The sequence below is a fragment of the Callorhinchus milii genome, unplaced genomic scaffold, assembly GCF_018977255.1.
Source record: "Callorhinchus milii isolate IMCB2004 unplaced genomic scaffold, IMCB_Cmil_1.0 Scaffold3, whole genome shotgun sequence".
In the NCBI taxonomy this organism is placed as follows: Eukaryota; Metazoa; Chordata; class Chondrichthyes; order Chimaeriformes; family Callorhinchidae; genus Callorhinchus; species Callorhinchus milii.
This window is the reverse complement of record NW_024704744.1, coordinates 30,334,837-30,355,162: the sequence shown is the minus strand read 5'-3', so window position 1 is coordinate 30,355,162 and position 20,326 is coordinate 30,334,837. Positions and strand designations below refer to the sequence as shown.

Below are 20,326 nucleotides of genomic sequence, written 5' to 3'. Positions count from 1 at the left end.
ATCATCTGATGTGTTTTCTTGTGCTGTCAATAGACATTTTGCTGAAATAAGAACCGTGAGCCTCAGCAATGGAGAAGAGCATTGTGGGTGACTTCGCCTCTGCTACCGGCAGCCAGGACTTCGATGTTTTCAGTGCTATGGATTGGAAAGATGGGATAGCCACACTACCGGGGAGCGATTTAAAGGTAAATATTGAACAAACAAAATCACATTTCTGTGTAAAATCCAATTGACAGTAATGTTGCAAAAGAAAGCAGAAATGTCATTGGAACAAACAACAACAAAATTATATTTGTAAAGAGGATGTCCCAAGGCGCAGAACATTCGGGAATCAGGACCTGAGGTGGGGGGATAGATTGGACTGAGGGAGTCAGGAAGGCGGCTGAAGGCATGTTCAAAAGGAGGATCTTGAGTCATGCCTTGATGGAGGCAAGGGAGGAAGCGAGTCGAAGGGATGTGGAATGGAGTTCCAGAGGGTGGGGGCAAAAAGGCTGAAAGCCCAGTCGTCGATGGTAGGGTGGGTCGGGCGGGAGACGTGGAGCAGACCGGAGCCTGCTGTGCAGAGGGAGAGGACAGGTTGATAGGGGTTCAGCAGGTCAGAGAGGTAGGAGAGGGCAAATCCAAGAAGGGTCTTGAAAGTGAGGACGAGGATTTTGAATTCTGTTCTCTGAGGGATGGGGAGCCAGTGGAGCCAGGCGAGGGTGGGGGTAATGGTGTAACGGAGCCTGGTGCGGGATAGGACACAAGCTGCAGAGTTCTGGATGATCTGCAGCTTGTGGAGGGAAGAGTTGGGGAGGCCGACAAGGAGGGAGTTTCTGTAGTTGAGCCTTGATGTGACGAATGCATGTATGAGTGTTTTGGCGGCCTGAGCAGTGAAGCAGTGGCGGAGTCGGGAAATGTGGCGGAGGTGGGCGAAGGCAGAGCGGGTCATGGCATGGACAAAGACAAATTAGGAGGGTGGATAGAACTATAGCAAGTTAAATTAAAATAGCAAATGTGACGTAGTACAGTTTAATCATACGAATGCTAGATAAGAACTTGCAAACAGAGAAGGACTGCACACCAGTCCTTGCCAGGCTCCACTGTCTCCAAATCACTGAACGTATCGATTCCAAGATCCTCTCACTTGTTTTCAAAACACTTTATTCCCTCGCAACTCCCTACCTATCCAAACTGTTTACCCTCATTCCACCACCCGCTGCCTCCGCTCGGCTAGCATTTAGGGTGCTATATAAATGCAAGTTGTTGTTGTTGACTTGGGGAGGTAGATGAACAAAGGTATTTAAGGATTCAAACACATGAGTTTCAACCAAATGCAGAAGGAAATCAAAAGGATAATGGTGGCTGGGATTCACAACATATGATCTAGAATATAGAAACAAGAAAGTGCTGCTGCAGTTTAACCCGGTGATGATTGTATCTCATCTGGAGTATTGTGTTGAGTTTTGAGCACCCAGCCTTCGGAAACATATACTTGGTTTATGGGGTGGCCAACAACAACTTGCATTTATTTAGTGTCCTTCACATGAGGTAGTGTCCTGGAGGGCTTGACAGTAGCGGAGTCTGACCCCGAGCCAGGGGGAGAGAGAGGGGGGAGGTGACTGTAAGCACGATCAAAAAGGAAGGTCTTGAGGCGAGATTTGAAAGTAGGGATTGAGGGGCAAGGCAGAGGGATTGAGGGAGAGAGTTCCAGGATTTTGGGGCGTAGTGGCTGAATGCATGGCCACAGATGGTGGAGAGGAGGGGACGAGGGACAAACTGAAGGCTGGAGCCAGCTGAGCGGAGCAGCGGGTGGGGGGAATGGGGGCGTAAGCGAATAGGATAGGTAGAGAGATCCGAGGGGATGAAGGGATTTGAAAACGTGTGAAAGGATCTTGACTAGTGATGATTTGCCAGATGAATCCCTGGGATGAAGGGATTTAGCTGTGATGAGAGGCTAGGTAGACTCAGGTTATATTTCTTAGATCTGAGGAGATGAATGGTAATTTGATTGGCTTGTTTAAAATAATAAAAAGAATGAAAGGGTAGATGGGAGATGATTTGTCTAATGTTCGGTGTCCTCTATCATTCCCGTTCCCTGAAGGCCATAGAAGTATCAGGCTTCAACAACAGAGTCAGACTCATGTGCCTGCTCTGTTAATAGCACTCTCATCTCTGAGTCAGAAGGTTGTGACTTCAAGCCCCACGTCATGACTTGGAACTGATATAGTATAAGTTGATACTCTAGTGCAGTGCTGGGAGTGTGTTGCATTGATTGAGTTGCTGTCCTTCAGGTGAGATATTAAACCAAGGCCCCATCTGCCTATTCTGTTGGACATTAAAGATCACGTAGCACTATTTGAATAGAGAGGAGAGTTTCTCCTGGTGTCCTGATCAACCATCCCCCAAATAAAATTGGTGATTCTCATCATGGCTGTTTGTGGGACATAGATGTGCACAAATTGGCTGCTGCATTCACTCACAAAACAATCAGTTTGCAATATATCCTGTGAAGCGCTTTGGGACATCCTTATTACGTGAAAGGCACTGTACCAAATGCAAGGATTATTACGACTTTTCTACTCCTCCCCAATATCCTCTTGGGTTCCTGACCTCTGAAGGTCATAGAGGCATAATTAATTGGAAATTTTGAAAGGGAGATGGATAGACAATTGGAAATTAAAATTATATGGAGAAAAGGCAGGGCAATGGGATTAAAAGATCTGCCATGATCTTTTATAAATTGCTCAATGGCTGAATGGAGTTCTCCTATTCCCATGTTTATAACATTTGCATTGTCACAGGGTCACTTAACAGAAGTCTTGTGTAAATACATCATTTGGTTAGATGTTGTGATTTATTTCTGCACAGTTTCCTGTCCCAGTCAAACAGGTTGAAATAATGATAATGAGACCGCCGAGATTGTGGGTGAGTGCACTGGCACCAGAATAGTGGCATTGTGATACCTGTATCCTTTGCAGAAAACATTACAAAAGCTTATGATCCAATGGCATTCTCTCATTTAACTGTCTTCACTCCTGAAGTGCATTAGCAGTTGGTTGTGACAGGTGGAAATAATTTGTCATGCTGGGCAAAGTTCTTTTCTGAATTAATATAATAACATGTAGTTTCTGAATGTTATGAGTCATATTTTATTGGAAATGATCCATTAAGGTTTCTTTACGTGTAGTTTAGAATAAATGAGTTTGGTGCTTTGGAGATAATCACAGACGAAGCAGAGGTGGAAAGGATAAAAAAGGCCAGTGCTACTAAGACATGGAATGTGCCTATTGTGCATGAAGGTTAGTGTGGCATTTTGAAACGTCTTTATTTGTGCGTGCACTAAGTGATCTTGCCCCTCGCTCACTAAGCAATCCATCCTTATGTGTGTACTGCTCGTTCTTCACTGCTTCTGCCCTTTCAGCCACCAGCCACTCTCCCCCCCTCCATCCCCCACCTTCCTGGAAATTTTCCCAAATTTCTTGTCTAGTGCCTTCTTTCACTGCCTTCAATACACTCATAAAATGTACCTTTTTAACCGTACTTTTGGTGAACACCCTCATTTCGCCCACAAAATATACAGTTAATTCACTTGACAGTATATTCTGTGAAGCACTTTGAGACGTCTAGAAGACGTGATAAGGCGCTATATTAAATGCAACGATTATTATTATTATCCTTCCCATTGTCACTGTGAAGCACTGTAAGACGGACATTCATTCCACACGAAAGATGCTATGTGAATGCATATGTTTGGAGGTTTTTTTCAATGTGTCTCCAATATTCCTATATCATAGGAAACAAATCCAATCCAAAATTACATTTGTAAAGCGCCTTTCGCGTCGATAGGACATCTCAAGGCACTGAACAGTCAGGGATTTGCATGTCAGGGTGACCGAAGGCTGGGTCGAAGAAGGGTTCTTGAGGCGTGCCTTGAAAGAGGCAAGGGAGGGAGCGAGGCAAAGTGAACGTGGGATAGCGTTCCAGATGGTGGGGGCAGCGAGGCTGAAGGCCCGACTGCCGATGCTGGGGCCGGGCGGGGACATGGAGCAGGCTGGAGCCTGCTGAGTGGAGGGAGTGGAGAAGTTGATAAGGGGCTAGCAGGTCGGAGCGGTAGGAGGTGGCAAGGCCATGGAGGGCCTTGAAGGTGAGGGCGAGGATTTGGAACTCGATCCTCTGAGGGATGGTGAGCTAGCAGAGCCGGGTGAGGGTGGGTGTGATAGGGTCACGGAGCCTGGTGTGGGAGAAGACACAAACTGCAGAGTTCTGGATGATCTGCAGCTTGTGGAGGGAAGAATCATAGAATATTACAGCACAGAAGGAGGCCATTCAGTCCATCGTGCCTGTGCTGGCTCTTTGGAAGAGCTACAATCAGTACTCACTACCATGCTCCCCCATATCCCTGCAAATTTTTCCTTTTCAAGTACCTGACTAAAGTTTTTCCTTTTCAAATACCTATCCCTTTTAAAGTTGTTATTTAATCTGTTTCCACCACACTTTCAGGCAGTGCATTCCAGACCATAACAACTCTCTGTGTCTGAATAGAATGGTCAAAGTTGCAGTATTCCTGAACATTATTCCTTTTCCTAATTATGGAATGAGGTTAAAATATGTTTTGAAATACTGATTTCTGAATAATTGTAAGATCAAAGGCTGGAAGAAAATTCCTGGACACATTCATCTTGAATTCCATTTTGCCTGTATAATGTTTGAGTGCCAGAAAATAGCCTTTCTGATCTTATGTAGAGGATACTAGCCTAACTCAGTCTAAGACTGTGTTCTGTGAATAAACCTATAAAAGCTCAATTCCACACTTGAAAATGACTATAAAGACATTGTTTAAATGTTTAGGCTCAGTTAATACATTACAAATTGCTCAATTTAAATCATTATGGTTTATTTCCATTCCTCCTTCTGATTGAGGATTTGCAGGAGAAATGTTACAATTCCAAGGGAACAGGCCACTAGTATATCATTAAATAATTAAGTTAGTGAGTGCTGGCAAGGTAATCAACATTGTGGCATTAATAGATGTCGCATTTTAGCTCTGTCTTAGAATGATTTTACGCTACAAATTGTGTACTGAATTATAAAGTGTTTTCCATCAGTCAAAAGTAATGCCTTGAAAAATATGTTCAAAACCCAAATCAGTTAATCTAGCATCTGAGACTGAACATAAACCTGTATTGTTTGCACATTTGCTCTTCCAATGTTAGTCACAATATTCCCCTATTCCAAGATGTACAGAAACCAGTTACTGGCCCTGCCATCGCTGCACCTGAGATTGAGTGAGTCAGCAGCAACCGGGGATCGAACCTGGGATTTTCCTGATCTATTTTAGAACCTTATCACATGACGCATTTACTTAGCTGAACATTTTTAATTTACATTTATTGACTAAATTTAAAAAAATATTAGTTTACTGTAAATAAAGACTATTGGATTTTGGCGAAAAATGAGAAAAGGTGCATGTGGAATCAAATCCTGCAAATGAACATGTTAGGAGGGGTTTGTAGATCACAAAATTGTTCCTGATGAAGAACGCCCTTTGGTCCATCTGAGTTCAGCCCTCCTCATCACTGCATCAAGCTGCTTTTTAAATGAGTCAGCAACAACAACTTGCATTTATATAGCACCCTTCACGTGGGGTAATGTCCCAGAGTGCTTTATGTCCAGTGTCCTGGCCTCTACCACTATGTTATATACGTGCACAGGTGACTTCAGTGGTGGAAAAGCTCATGAACCAAAAAATCGCAAATATCAGACAAAAAGAACCTCAGGATGTAAAGTGTTTTTTGTGCACAGACGATATGTACGTCTTACCAAGATAGGAGAAGCCAGTTATAGTGCCCCAGCGTTGCCGTGTTAAGATCAAGCAACTCAGCATAGGCTAAAAATTGAAATCTGTTCTGAGGCAATCTTAGGCATCAGCAAAGTTTTTACTGGTTAGTATAAAATACATTGGACATCCTTGCACGTGACACACTTTACAACCTGAGCTCCTTTTTCCAACAATCATGCCATTTACGCCTTGATGCTGCCGTCTAAATGCTTTTACAGTCCCCTTTATCTTGTCCTTGTGAAATGACCGATATGTTTTGTCAATTAGTTTTAGCTGGAAACTCAGCACCAACACTGACAACTGAGGAGGCCCCCAGTATGGATGGAATACTTTGCTGTGAGAACTGTGGCCATTATGGCACTCCAGAGGAATTTAGCCACAAGGGCAAGTTTTGCGGTGTAAAATGTGCTCAGCAGGCAAAGGAAAAGTAAGTGCCAAATATTATTTTTTACTTGGGGCTGGGTGGGAGGGAATAATGATCATAGGATAACAGTCATTTTACTGTGACATTTCACACATCAGCTGTACGAATGACATTATTATTTTACTGTAAATAAAGACTATTGGATTTCAGTGAAAAATGGGAAAAGAAATGAGAAATCTAATGTAATAAAAAGTTTACAACAACAACAAGATTACATTTGTATAGTGCCTTTCATGTCGGGAGGACTTCCCAAGGCGCTGGACAGAGTACAGCATTTCAGACCTGAGCTGGGGTTGGGGGGGGAAGGAGATTGGCCAATGGCATGGTTGAATAGGAGGGTCTTGAGGCGGAACTTGAAGGAGGCAAAGGAGGGGCGAAGCGGAGTGACTGGGGGATGGAATTCCAGAGGTTGAGGGCAGAGTGGATGAAGGCTCTCCCGCCATTGGTGGGGCGGGTGAGTCGGGGGACGTGGAGCAGGCCAGAGCCGGCTGAGCGGAGGGAACGGGTGGGTTGGTAGGGGGTTATGAGGTTGCAGAAGTAGGGTGGGGCGAGGCCATGGAGGGCTTTGTATGTGAGGACCAGGATCTTGAACTGGATCCTTTGAAGGATAGGGAGCCAGTGGAGTCGGGTGGGAGTGCAGGAGATGGGGTCACGGAGTTTGGTGCAGGAGAGGACATGGGCTGCAGAATTCTGGATTATCTGCAGCCTGTGGAGGGAGGAATTGGGAAGGGCGACAAGCAGGACGTTTACATAGTCGAGCCTGGAGGTGATGAAGGCATGAACAACAGTTTCAGCGGCCTGAGGGGTGAGGTAGTGGCGGAGTCGGGCGATGTGAGGGAAGGCAGAGCGGGTCATGGCTTGAATGTGGGGGAGAAAAGACAGTTGAGGGTTGAACAAGATACCTAGGTTCCTGACTGGCTGGTGAGTTATAGTGTGCAACCATGGAGGTTGATGTTGCCAGAGCCTGAGGTGCTGAGGCGCTGGCGTGAGCCAATCAGGAGGGCCTCAGTCTTGTTCACATTCAACTGTAGGAAATTTACCCTCATCCAGGACTTGATGTCCGACAGACAGTCTGACAGGACAGCAGGGGTACTGGAGTTGAGGGTGGAGGCAGAAAGATAGAGTTGGGTGTCATCCGCATTCATGTGGAAATTGACCCCATGTCTGCGGATGACGTCACCAAGGGGGAGCATGTAGATACTAAAGAGGAGAGGGCCAAGGACAGAGCCCTGGGGAATGCCAGACGTGACATTGCTAGGGCTGGAGGAGAAACCGTGAGAGGCAATGAAGTGGAAACGGTGAGAGAGATAGGAATCAAACCAGACAAGGGCAGGTCCATGAAGATTGAGTAAAGCGGAGAGGCGATGTATGAGGATGGAGTGGTCGACAGTGTCGATGGCGGCAGAGAGATCGAGGAGGACAAAGAGATAGAGGGAGCCATGATCACAGATGTTCAGAATGTCATTAGTGACTTTGACCAGGGCTGTTTCCGTACTGTGGGCAGTGCGGAAGCTGATGAGAAGGGGTTCAAAGAGGGAATGTTGAGAGAGAAAGGAGCGGAGCTGGGATGCAACGACTCGTTCCAGGACCTTGGAGAGGAATGGGAGGTTAGAGATGGAGAGGAGGGATGGATCCAGGGAAGGTTTTTTCAGGATGGGGGTGATGACGGCTGTTTTTAGCAGGGTGGGAACTGAACCAATGGACAGGGAGAAGTTGATGACATCGGACAGGATTGTTGTACGTACAACCAGTATGTACGGGCTGTCTCATTTAAGCAGTGACACCTATGGAATGCATTTCAACAAGTCGGAAGAGAAAGGGGAGAAGAAAGTTGGGCGGAGGCAGGTGTTCTTTTGGGAGGTGGTAGCTTTAATGTAATTTTGTTGTTGTGCTTTGTATCTGAGCTGATTGGAGATCTCTGATTTGGGTTAGCAGGCTGCAGATTGCACATGACAGGAAATGCTCAGTGCCTGTGCAGCCTGCTAACATTGGCTGATCAATCCAGTTCTAACTTCTCAGATCAGCACCTGACTTGACTGCCGGTGGGTTAATAAATACTTCATTTTAATTTTTAAGAAGACATATTTATAGCGCTCAGCCTCCCCTGATTATCGTGGTGTTTACACGCACTGTAGTAGAAAGAAAGAGAGATTGAAACTGAGGTAAGGAAGAGAAAGAAAATGTTAAGAAAGGAACAATTTAGGCAAATTTATTGCAGCATGGCAGGCAATGATTTTTTCCCCCATGCCCTCTGAAATGCAATCTGTGCCAGTGCCTCACAATCCATCATCTGACACAAGGTAGTGGGAGAGACTGCCTTGGGACTCAAAGGTAAGATCTCTGGTAAGGAGTCCAGTGTTCAACCACTTGGCCTATTGTGGAAACCTGCAACAATTGTGACACTCCGCATTGCAATGAGGTTCATCCAATGGTTAAACTTCTTCATGAATGTTTTCATAAAGCAAAGGAAGACATTTACCACCAGCTACAAAGTCTATGTGTTACTTATATGTTATTGATTTCCTTTGACATGCTTGTTTGTTAACTGGCAGGTACCTTTGATTCATTTTATTGTTTGACACACTGGGCTGGAGAGCAGCAAGATCAATAAACATTTTTCAGTCAAATCGTGAACCAATGTACTTAATATCTAGGTTTTCAGTATATTGTGCATAGAATGTATGTATCCATTTATGCATCTACATATATTTGATATTCATAAAACCATCAAAGGCTCCAGCAGTTATGTAGCTTAATGGTTAAAGCACTCGCCTCGCCAGCGAGAGGACCTGGGTTTGATTCCCGGGCAGGGCGAAACGTTGGGCAAGTTATCTTACTCCACATGCTTCTGTTTACCTATCAGTAAGAGGGAACTCGCTTGTTCGTCAATTGGTGGATTGCTTTTCTGGGGATAATAATACTTTTAAAAATAAATAAATAATAATGATTTGTTCGTTTCAATCCACGACTGTTTGTGGCACACAACTGTGTGCAATTGGCTGCCGTGTTTCGCCTACAAAATATACAGTCGATTCACTTTGCAGTATATTCTGTGAAGCTCTTTGAGACGTCTCGAAGATGTGATAAGGCGCTATATCAAATGCGAGGATTATTATTCACAACTTCTTTTAAAGATCTTTCAGTGGGGAAGGAAGTATCTACTGAAGTCACTGACTTCTTGTTGGATTTATTTACTAGGATGCTATTACATTGCAGGGAATCTATGTTGAAAAAGGAACCATCGACATGTAATAGTAATGAAGTTTCCAAGTGTAGTCGAAAAAAGAGACAAAAGCCATCTTTGACTGCAAAGGGAGATACTAAAGAAAATGGCGAGTTGCCAAAGGAAGAATATGAGGACATTGTAAGTGTTATTTTTCCATTCTATTTGGTAGGATAGCTTATAATATTTTGTTTCTTCATAATAAAGTGATGCTGGAGTGCACAGCCCATGCAAAGCTTCGTGTTCCAGTGTATATGCTAGATTCTCTCAGGTTTATCACCATTTTTCTTCAGAATTGTTAGTAAAAATTATCATAAATGTGTTTAAGATCTCAGCTTTTTAAAATGTGAGATAGTAACTGAGCATAAAAGTAATATAAAACCAAATAGATTTTAACATTAATGTGTTTGCATGGTACAGTGATTATTGCAATTCATCATGGATGAGTAAAATTGTGCTGTTGTTTTGAGCTGAGCTGAGTGCGTGAATTCCCTCCGGACTGCTGAAATCCCAACCTCAGCCTTGCTGCTTTGTGCAGAAGCCTACTGGAAGCAAGGCACCTCCCTGCAAGCAAGAGGGGAATTTGCAGAGATAGTCATTGCTGCTCAGTTGTCACATCCTCCTGGCAGCCGTTGGAAAGCTGCTGGCTGCCCTTTTTGCTGATCAGTTGCATTGCTTGACAAGAAGAGAAATGGGAAGCGAATAGAGGGGAGTTTATAATCTTCAAAATAAGTACAATGTAACTCGGTGACAGTAAGTCAGTGAAGCCAGATATAATTTCATTTGTGCAATTTAGGAAGAAAAACCAGGAGAGCAGAAGATGCTGAAAGTAGCCCAGAACAACCATGTCAGAGCTCGCAGGAGAAGAAAGGGTGACTCTGGATTGCTGAAACAAAGTAAGTTGAGATAATATGAAATCTTACACTGATAATGCAAGGCTTGAAACTTCATTGAGTTTAAAATAATATAATAATAATACTAATCCTTGCATTTGATATAGCGCTTTTCATGTCTTCTAGACATTTCAAAGTGCTTCACATAATATGCTGTAAAGTGAATTGACTATATTTGTGGGTGAAATTTGTGGGTAAAAGGAAGATATAGGTGATTTATTACCAAAGAATATAATTCACTATTTTTACTTTATGGGATTTGTATCTTGAATAGAGCTTGAATTATTGTATTGAAATAAGGACAACTGTAGACTGTTACTTGAATTGTTTTAGAAGTAGATCTGGAAGAGTGATGCACATTGTGTCGCTGTTGAGGAAAGTAAAGCTGTATTTAATTTAGTTCCACCCTGTTTGTTTTGCTTTGAAACCATTTACCTATCCTTAGTTTGTTGCATTTGTAAAACACGTGTGTTGAGACATTGGATATGCTCTGTGTTGTGGAATGAAAAGGTTGACATATTAATCATGTTTACAAGGGGCAAATTTGACTTGTGCCTGCCTGATTTTTTTTACAGCCAAAGTAATCCAATTCCCTAGTTCTCTTCTAGTTTATATCCACCATTTGGGTAGGAGCTGAAAGGAGACTTTTCATCGAATCATAGAATCTTACAGCACAGAAGGATGCCATTCAGCCCATCATGCCTTTGCCAGCTCATTAACAGCTATCCATTAGTCCCACTACCCTGCTTTTTCCTATTCAAGTACCTAACCAATTCACTTTTGATAGCTACTATCAAATCTGTTTCCATCATCCTTTCAGGAAGTACATTGCAGACAGTAACAACTGTCTGGGTGAAAAAAAATTCTCCTTGTCTCCCCTCTGGTTCTTTTACCAATTATCTTAAATCTGCGTTCTCTAGTTACTGACCCAACTGCAAGAGGAAACAGTTTTTTCCCTATTTACTCTTATCAAAACCCCTCATAATTTTGAACACTTCTATTAAATCTCCCCTTAACCCTCTCTGCCCTAGGGAGAATAACCCCAAGCCTCTCTAGTCTCTCCACATAGTCATAGTCCCTCATCCCTGGTATAATTCTTGGAAATCTCCTTTACACCTTCTCCAAAGCCCTTACATCCTTCCTAAAGTGCCCAGAATCAAATTATTCATTGTTGATTCTATTGGTAATTTTAATGCAACATAAAATTAATGCAGATTTGTAGCTTTAAAGATCTGTTGTTTACTGGCCATGACTGTTTTATGTGTAGAAATCCATCCACATTTATTGTTTTACTGTTTAAAAGGTTTGAAACTCAATTTGGCTTTGTGAAGTTCCTCTTTACTTTGCATATCCATGAAAAGAAAACCTTTTTTCGCAGCTAATATGTTTTGAACCATTTTTTTCCAGCTTTGACTTTTGATGGCAAAAGGAAAGTCTGGTGTTGGGCATCCTATTTGGAAGAGGAAAAAGCTACAGCAGCACCTACTAAGCTTTTCAAGGAGGTTAGTTCTTAAGAGCTCTGGCTAATATTTGACACCAGTTTCTCAGAAATAAAGTAGAATGGGAATGTGCATGGTTTTGGCCACGTTGCAATTGAGCCCCTCCTAGCATCTTGCAGATTAAGGCCTTTGGATTGCAGCCCTTTTACAGCCTGTAAAATAAGATGCATTGTGAAAGGATAACCCCTTCGAGCACTTCTTGTCTCTCCTTTATCTGCAGGAGACAAAAGTTTTCTATTGTGGGTCCAAGAGATAGATGACATCATGATTATGATAGAGTAATAGTTGCCATGATTATTTGCATTGCTCGGTTAGCCAGTAACAAGAGGGTACAAATTTAAAATAATCACAAAATGAATTAAGAGGGAAGTTAAAAAATATTTCTTCATTGCCAAGGTAGTGGCAATGTGGGAATCTCTACTACACACCATTGTTAAAGTGGAGTCTATAAATTATTTTAAAAGGGAATTGAGATGGACGATTGAAAAAGAAGAATATTAAAGGGTAGGACAAGCACACAGGAGATTGGGATTAGACTGGGTGACTCGTGTGGAGAATCTTCTCCATAAGTGCAGGCTTGATGGGTGGAATATCTTTCTGTGCATTAACATTCTATGAATGCATGATAAGCGATTCTCCTACTGATACTGACTGATTTTTGTAATGGGCAATTACCATCTGAATGGCATCTTGTGTTGTCTGATAACCAGCAAATGAGATTAGTTGTGCAGATCTCCAAGTAGACTGTCTATCCAGGCAAATGTGAGGTTGAAGGTAAATTCTACATTAAATAATATTAAGGCTATGTTATCATTGTTCGTAGCTTTGTTAAGCTGTCGTAGAATATTTTGTTGAAACATGGGAGCCATTCAGGAGCAGTACAGCAGATGGTAGTCCTGTAGCTCAGTGGTTAGAGCACTCGCTTTACAAGTGAGAGACCTGAGTTCAATTCCAGGCAGGGCGAAACCTTGGGCAAGTCTCTACTCCACACGCCTAATAATAATCCCTCCAAAAAAACAAAACAATAATAAATGGGTCATTTTCAATCCATGACTGTTTGTGGGACATTGCTGTGCACAATTGGCTGCCGCGTTCGCCCACAAATATACAGTCAATTCACTTTACAGTATATTCTGTGAAGCGCTTTGGGACGTCTAGAAGACGTGAAAAGCGCTATATCAAATGCAAGGATTATTATTATTATTTATTATATGCTTATAATGTATTATAAACTGCTGAAAGTTTTGTTAGTTTATTTGTTATATAATAAACTGACATTTAGTTTTGGTAGAATATGATTTATTATTTTTGATCATTCTAATTGGAAGCTTGAATAAATTAGTTTTTTTTAGATACCTGTGGATTTTGTATAGTTTTTTCTACTTTATTCCCCATTATTAAGAGAGAACAATGTTCAATTGCTTTACATAGACAAAGTATGCTTTTTCTAAGATAAAATCTAATTGTACTCATTTCATTTGTTGCATTTCAGTACCAGTCATTTCCACAGAGCAAAAATGGATTTAAGGTTGGATTGAAACTTGAAGGTGTGGATCCAGAGCATCCGTCTATGTACTGCGCCCTTACTGTGGCTGAGGTACATTTCAATAGTGTCTGCAAAATTTAACCAAATGTAGAGACACAAATTTGCATGTGAATGTGCAAATATAGTACATGCAAATTTAGGTTTGTCCACAAAATATACAGTCAATTCACTTTACAATATATTTTGTGAAGCACTTTGAGACGTCTCAAAGACGTGAAAGATCAAACGCAACAATTATTTTTATGTGTTATTTGTTATCTTCATAGAGAAAAATAGATTATTAATGAGTGATGGCAAGGCAGAACTTTCTGTTTTTTTTCCAAAAAAATACGCTGCTAAGATTGACACTCATGCTGCCCATTTTAAAAATAAATCTATATAAACTGGTTATTTTAGTTTCCAAATGTTCATGTCACATTTTTCTCATTGTAAAATATTTTTAGATATTGATTACTAGGAGTTAGTAAAGTCACTTGGAGTCAGTAAAATATACTAGTTTGGGAGTGAAGATGCAAGAAATAATTTTATTATTTGTCAATTGTTCTCCACCAATGTATTTTCCTCCTTTCCTCTCTTCACCTGAAGGTGTTTTCCATCTACAATATTAGGTTTCAAAGGTAACAGTCACTCTCCAGTATCCTGACTCAACGATTCATGTTATCCATGTTAGAGTCCTGACACAGAGTGTTGGCGAGTTATTTGACTGTAGGGAACATCACAATTGAGTTGGTTTCATTCTTATCTGATATCTTGGCACAGCATCATTTCAAACAATGATCATTGAGTCGTGATCAGCAATGGAAACCATGGCTAATTTACCCCTCCCAATCATTGAGGTATTAAGGCCAATTGTAGTTTCAAAACATGTTTTGGCTAAGGTCAGCGAATGCAACAAAGACCTCACTAATCTGTGGGGCTCAGATACTCATTGGGTGAATTTGTGAGACATTGTGGAGCCCGTTCAATAGATCTCACAACTTTTACCTGGCCTAAAAGATGCTGTAAAGGAAAAAAACTAATTTAAAAGAATCTGGCAATGAGCACTGAAATGAGAAATGCCCCACAGTGATTTTGGTTTAAAAGATCCTCATGCTGTTAAAATGTATTAAGTGTTGACAATGTGCACCAAGAAGGGGAAAATTTGAGGGGTTAGAATAAATGCTGAATGTCACAAGACTGCAAAATAAAGAATCTTTTGCCTGTAGTTGTGGGAATGTGGATTTTGTGATTTGAGAGGTCTGTGTTTTTCTGGGTCAACTAGGTTTTCTTACATTTGCCTCATTACTGAGTGAGAACTGTTCCTCAGCTACAATATTTGCAGATGCGTAAAACAATATGTCTTAGGAATCGCAAACTTCGGGGATTTTTGGAAGAAAATCCAATTGGAAGCAAGCATTCTCTTTTGCTATCTAACAGTGAAAAATTGGACCCATCGGTTATTTTGTGGCATTTTAGTTTGGAGGCAAATTTCTAACTCATAGGATATTAGGATATTTCTAACTCATAGAATATTAGAGATAATTCTCTAATTGAAGATGCATTTGAAACCACTGGAGAACACGATGTGTTTGGGTGCAGAGGTTGATAGATTTACCAGTGATCCTAGAATCTTGCTGCTCGTTGACTGGAATACGTCTGTTGTACATATTTCAAGGGAAAGCAACACTTAAACATTTGTTCCATAAAATATTTTAATGTCTTAATCTCAGATGTCTTTTCCAATATCTACACTGCTGTCCCTCAATCAAATAATAATTATTTGATATGTGTTACCCACTCTAGGTCCTATTGACCAATGATCACAGAAGCAATCCCCTTCACATTAAAATAAGAATGTATTTGAATGCAGGATTTTCTTCCAATATACTTAAAAGTTGACCTACGAATAAACTGACTTTACAGGTATGTGGCTACAGAATACGGCTACATTTTGACAGATACTCAGATTGTTATGACTTCTGGGTAAATGTGGATTCGCCAGATATCCACCCTGTGGGCTGGTGTGAGAAAACAGGACATAAACTTCACCCACCAAAAGGTAAATCCCAAAAAGGAATTCATGCACATTTCTGTAGATCATTGTAAAAAGTGTTTTTTTTTAAAAAAAAGTTAAAATTACTAAACACAGAAAAAAGTTGTTTAAACATACTATCGAAATAATGCAGAGCTGTTTTAAGGTTCACTTCCTCCTGGAAGTTTCATTTTAGCTGTTTTGTCCCAATAGGTAGAGTTAGCTCACAGGTAATGTTTCACAATATACGACTGGTATTCGGATGATAATGATATTTGTAAATGAATGTTACTTCAGAATTTCCCAACAATTAGTAACACAGTAATTCATTGTCAGTATCGTCACTTCCTGTGTTGCACATACTTGCAGGAAGCATCACTGATGTCAATGACAACTTGAGTGCCAGGAAATGTTGTCAGCTGCAGCTTGATAACCCTGAAGTTAGCTATTCTTTAGCACCTGTTTTATAACATAACTTCTGAGATATTAGGCCCAGCCAACTACACTATAATAAGGTTTTCATGTATTTCATCCTCCTGCTTCACTACTGTCTTGTTCAATAGAAATTGCACAAAACTCAGAAGTGTACTTCAACGCTAATAAAATCTCTCCTCAATGAGAAGAAAAACATTGGAGTGTTAATAAAAATATGTAATAATATTTGACATTTGAGGCAGTTGGGGGGAAAAACTTCTGCCTGTGTATTTGTCAAATTTGAAATGCCAACTGGAATGACTTTTTAAACCTGTTACTTTTCAAAAATGAAAAGTTTGAAAAGGACATCATCATTAAGTTTGCTTAAAGATAACTACGTATTCGGTCAGAAAGGTAAATAATTAAATCTACTTTGTCTCAGCAATTTTTTTTCTCATAGTTACCGATGAATTTTGGAAATTGAGTTTCAAGCTTTGAAGTTAGGGAACATCATAGTGCGTGGTACTTCTCTGCATTGATGTGAATAAGAGTTAATTATGGATCAGAATATTGTCTTTGATTGTTACTTTCATCTGTTCCAGGATTCAAAGAGGATGAGTTTAATTGGCATTTGTACATGAAGATGTGCAAAGCTCAAGCTGCACCCAAATCCCTATTTGAAAACCAAAACACAGTAAGCATAAAAACTGTAATACATTCTGGTTTAAGAAGCATGATAAACTCCACACTTGCAATGCCATAAAACACATGGTTTATTANTTTTTCTAANTTTTTTTCTCTTTACTCAATCTTCTGTGAAAGGCAAAAATTCTGTTGAGTCGAATTTCACAAGCATCTCCCCCCAATTGGGCCCTTCATCATATTTGAGTCTGAGCACTCGAGTGCCAGCTGGCTGTTCAGCCATGAGGCCTTTTGTAGCTGAGGGGATGAGTGGACATACAATCTGCCTCCAGTCCTTTCCCACTGCTGTTTTGTAGCAGCCACACAAACCTCCAAGCAGTGACTTGCCCATTTTTCTTGCCTCTGTAGGGAGATTCTTGCCCTCTTCACCAAGTGGTGTGACTACAAATTCTGTGTTGGTGCCACCGCATCACTGGTTTATATTTATAAAATAGTTATAACATAGAACTTGTGACTCTTTAGTTCTGTTTGGTTCCCTCTCCCTCATGTCTAGATAAAAATATGGTGGAAACTTTGAGGAAAGTTTTTCACTGGAGAATTTGAGCCACAGTTAAGCTTCTGCTGTTGAATGGAATGCAGTTTGTAACTTTTTCCTGAAATGGTGTAATTTTCATGCACAGATGAGGACTTGCAGACAAGTAGCCGTACATAGCTCAGCTAAGATGAATGCTGATGGAACTCTGCCAGACAATATTTTGGTAGTATTGATGCCTCTTGCCACACCTGTCTGAGGTTTCTGAGTAGTTCAGTGGGTTAAGCACCAGCAGACTTGTGATTGGAAGAATCTGGGTTCAAATTTCAATAGGTCCACTTGGTCTCTCGCCCTTTTTGAGGTTGATAGAATGAGTAGTATGTCTAAAAATATCCTACTTTGGAAAATAAGTTAAGTGGGATCTTTGTCAGGTTGAAAGCCAGCTAGGTCCAGAGCAGTCCAGAGTATGCGTTTGAGCAGTAGTGGCTAACCTGTGGCCCATAGGCCGGAAGTGGCATAAATCAACATGTTCAATCAAGAAAAATTATTTTGTTTGGCCAACTGTAAAGTTTGGCCATCCATTGCCTCAGAGCTTTGTGCTTGCTGGGTCAGCACACCTTATACCTTAAAGCTTCCACAAACTCTAAATGTTAGGGTGATCCTAGCTGGACAAGTCGCAAACTGTCTGGTTAGTCATCAATGTTTCATTATAAGACTGCAGTTGCTGATGTGTAACCAATATTAGAACCTTGGGACATCCTCCCGACGTGAAAGGCACTATACAAATGTAATTTTGTTGTTGTTGTCAAATATAAATACAAACAAATGCTGACATGTCATACAGTAATCAATCTAATTTAAATGTATTTTCTTTTAAAGACAATTACTCCACTAGGTTTCCGTGTTGGTATGAAGCTGGAGGCTGTAGACAAGAAGAATCCAACATTTATTTGCGTGGCCACAGTAGCAGATATGGTGGACAATCGTTTCCTCATGCACTTTGATAATTGGGATGAAAGCTATGATTATTGGTAAGGAAGCAAAATGCAAAGTGTTTTTGAAGCAGTCATTCAAGAGGTTATATATATTATACATAGATCTAAACACTGCCCCATTAAGCTACTTTTATTAAGCAACTACTATTTGGAGGTTTTTAACAGCCCCCACACAAACACATACTGTGAACACACACCCCAAACACGCTTGCGCCCACATGCTCGCGGCATACACACACAAACAAAATCCAGCTAACATTGTTTGTGCTTCAAGACTTTGATACAAGTGAGATTCAGATTCTAGATTGGCTCAAAAAGCTGAAAACCAACAGGTACCCCTGAATTGAACAAACTGTATTTCAGAGAACTTAAGGAGACAAGGCTAGAGATTTGAATTGCATGTACAGACTTTTTGGTGGAGTCAATCACCACCACTGAGATTTCAACAGACTAGAACCCAGCAAATGTTGTTCCATATATAAGAAAGGATTCAGAACCATACCTGGCAACTATAGATCCATTAGCCTGGCCTCAATAATTGGAAACATTTGAACCGAGTCAAGAAAGAAAATGGAAGATGATAAAAATAATTTACAAAATAGCAGCCTACTGGGATCAGAAAGGATAGATCTTATTTGACCAACCTCATAGATGTTTTTGAGGAGGTGACAGCCCTAATTGATTGTGGAAAGTCATATGAGGTAGTCTATCTGAACTTTCAAAAGGTGTTTGACACCTTCACAAACTGATGTCACTGGATATGAAGGACAAGACGTGGACATGGATTCAGAATTGTTTGAAAGGAAGAAAGCAGAAAGTAGTTGTCAAGAGAGCTAGGTCAAGATGGGGAAGTATTAAGTGGGGGGTCTCGGGAGTCTGTACTGGGACCTCTTCTGTTCTTTGCATAAATTAATGACTTTGATTCACAGGTTCAGATACCAAGTTGCAGGAAACTGGAATCATAGAATGTAGCAAAAATCTCACAAGAGAGTTTGATGGGGTATGACTTGAGCTGATGAATATCAAATAAAGTTTAGTACAGATAAATGCAAGATACTGCGTATCTGAAGTAAGAATAGGAGGCACGTGTATTCCACGGATAGGATAGAACTTGCAAAAGTGGAAGATGAAAGAGATCTTAGAGATGGTAGTTGACTCAACTCTCACAATGTCAAAACAATGTGAGGCAGCAACAAAAAAGCCAACTGAATGCTGGGCTGTATTGCCAAGTCACTTGATCAGACCACCACCTAGAGCAATTACAGTTCTGATCTCAAGACGCACTGCAGGGTAGAGCAACAAGAAAGATCCCCAATGTTAGACAGATGTGCTTTGAGTACCGATTAGACAAGCTGGAGCTCTTCAGTGTAGGCGAGTTGTCTCAAAGGAGACCCTGTATAGGTATACAAGATTTTAAATGCGATTGAGCAAGTAAACTCCCAAACAATAATTTGAGGTGCACCGAGACAGCAAAACAATAGGATACACGTGTATTTCTTTACTTAGAACGGTAATTAACAATTCGGAACAAGTTACGAGAAAAGGTGATTTGAGGCCTGAATGCTGAACTCATTTATAAATAACAGCTTGATCTGTGATGGGCCGATGATAGGATGGGTATTTTAGAAAGATGAGACCAAATACCAATAATCCTTACATTTGAGAATCATAATTTTTGTGACTGAGTTAAAGGGCCTTCATCCAAACGTCTATTGTGATCTCTTGTGAAATATTTGAATTAACATTGTTTATTATAGCACTTGTATACTAACCACCAGAGGGTGCTCTTATAAAGAGTTTAATTATTAGTTATTGCAGCATACAGCAATGGGAGTTCCTGCTTTCATTGGTACCAGTTTACGTGTAATGGAGTAAAATTTAAAAAATGCAGTCTAATATGCAAAGATTCAAATGGGATTTCTTAAGTAAAAATTCTGAAAATGCGTCACATTGACCCGTGGAAGCGCCACTTCAACGTGATATACTTTGAACAAGCAACTAGCTCCTGTGCACCAATCAATACCTCAGCTAAGTTTATTTAGTATGCTGGTATCACCATTATTTTGTCTTTGTGGCTTACATTTTAATAACATCTTAATATAATATTTGTAATTACCTATTTAATAAAGTCCCAAATTTCACATGCAAAATAAACCAGCTCTGAAACTACCCTAATGTCTTTGTGTCATATGTAGGTTATAAAGTATATGTTAGCCTGGTTCAGTTGGTAGATCTCCTTCCCCTGGTTCAGAAGGTTGTGCGTTCAATAATGTCAGAACTTTGAGCTATGTCTTGGCTGACTCTAAGGGAGCTCTATATTGTCAGA

The 20,326-nt window shown here is 40.7% G+C and overlaps 1 protein-coding gene across 4 annotated transcripts in view; it reads left to right on the top strand.

Moving 5' to 3' along the window:
- Positions 1 to 20,326, top strand: part of l3mbtl3 (L3MBTL histone methyl-lysine binding protein 3) — an 81,358-nt gene that overhangs the window by 13,119 nt on the left and 47,913 nt on the right. For all 4 annotated transcript variants that reach the window (XM_007899247.2, XM_007899246.2, XM_042333280.1 and 1 more), the window contains exons 2-11: positions 34 to 185; positions 3,170 to 3,281; positions 6,089 to 6,248; positions 9,462 to 9,609; positions 10,265 to 10,364; positions 11,769 to 11,863; positions 13,353 to 13,457; positions 15,309 to 15,444; positions 16,434 to 16,525; positions 17,885 to 18,036. In XM_007899247.2, coding sequence (XP_007897438.1) covers positions 69 to 185; positions 3,170 to 3,281; positions 6,089 to 6,248; positions 9,462 to 9,609; positions 10,265 to 10,364; positions 11,769 to 11,863; positions 13,353 to 13,457; positions 15,309 to 15,444; positions 16,434 to 16,525; positions 17,885 to 18,036 — 1,217 coding nt within the window. In that variant the 5' untranslated portion in view covers positions 34 to 68. The remainder of the gene's footprint in view (positions 1 to 33; positions 186 to 3,169; positions 3,282 to 6,088; positions 6,249 to 9,461; positions 9,610 to 10,264; positions 10,365 to 11,768; positions 11,864 to 13,352; positions 13,458 to 15,308; positions 15,445 to 16,433; positions 16,526 to 17,884; positions 18,037 to 20,326) is intronic.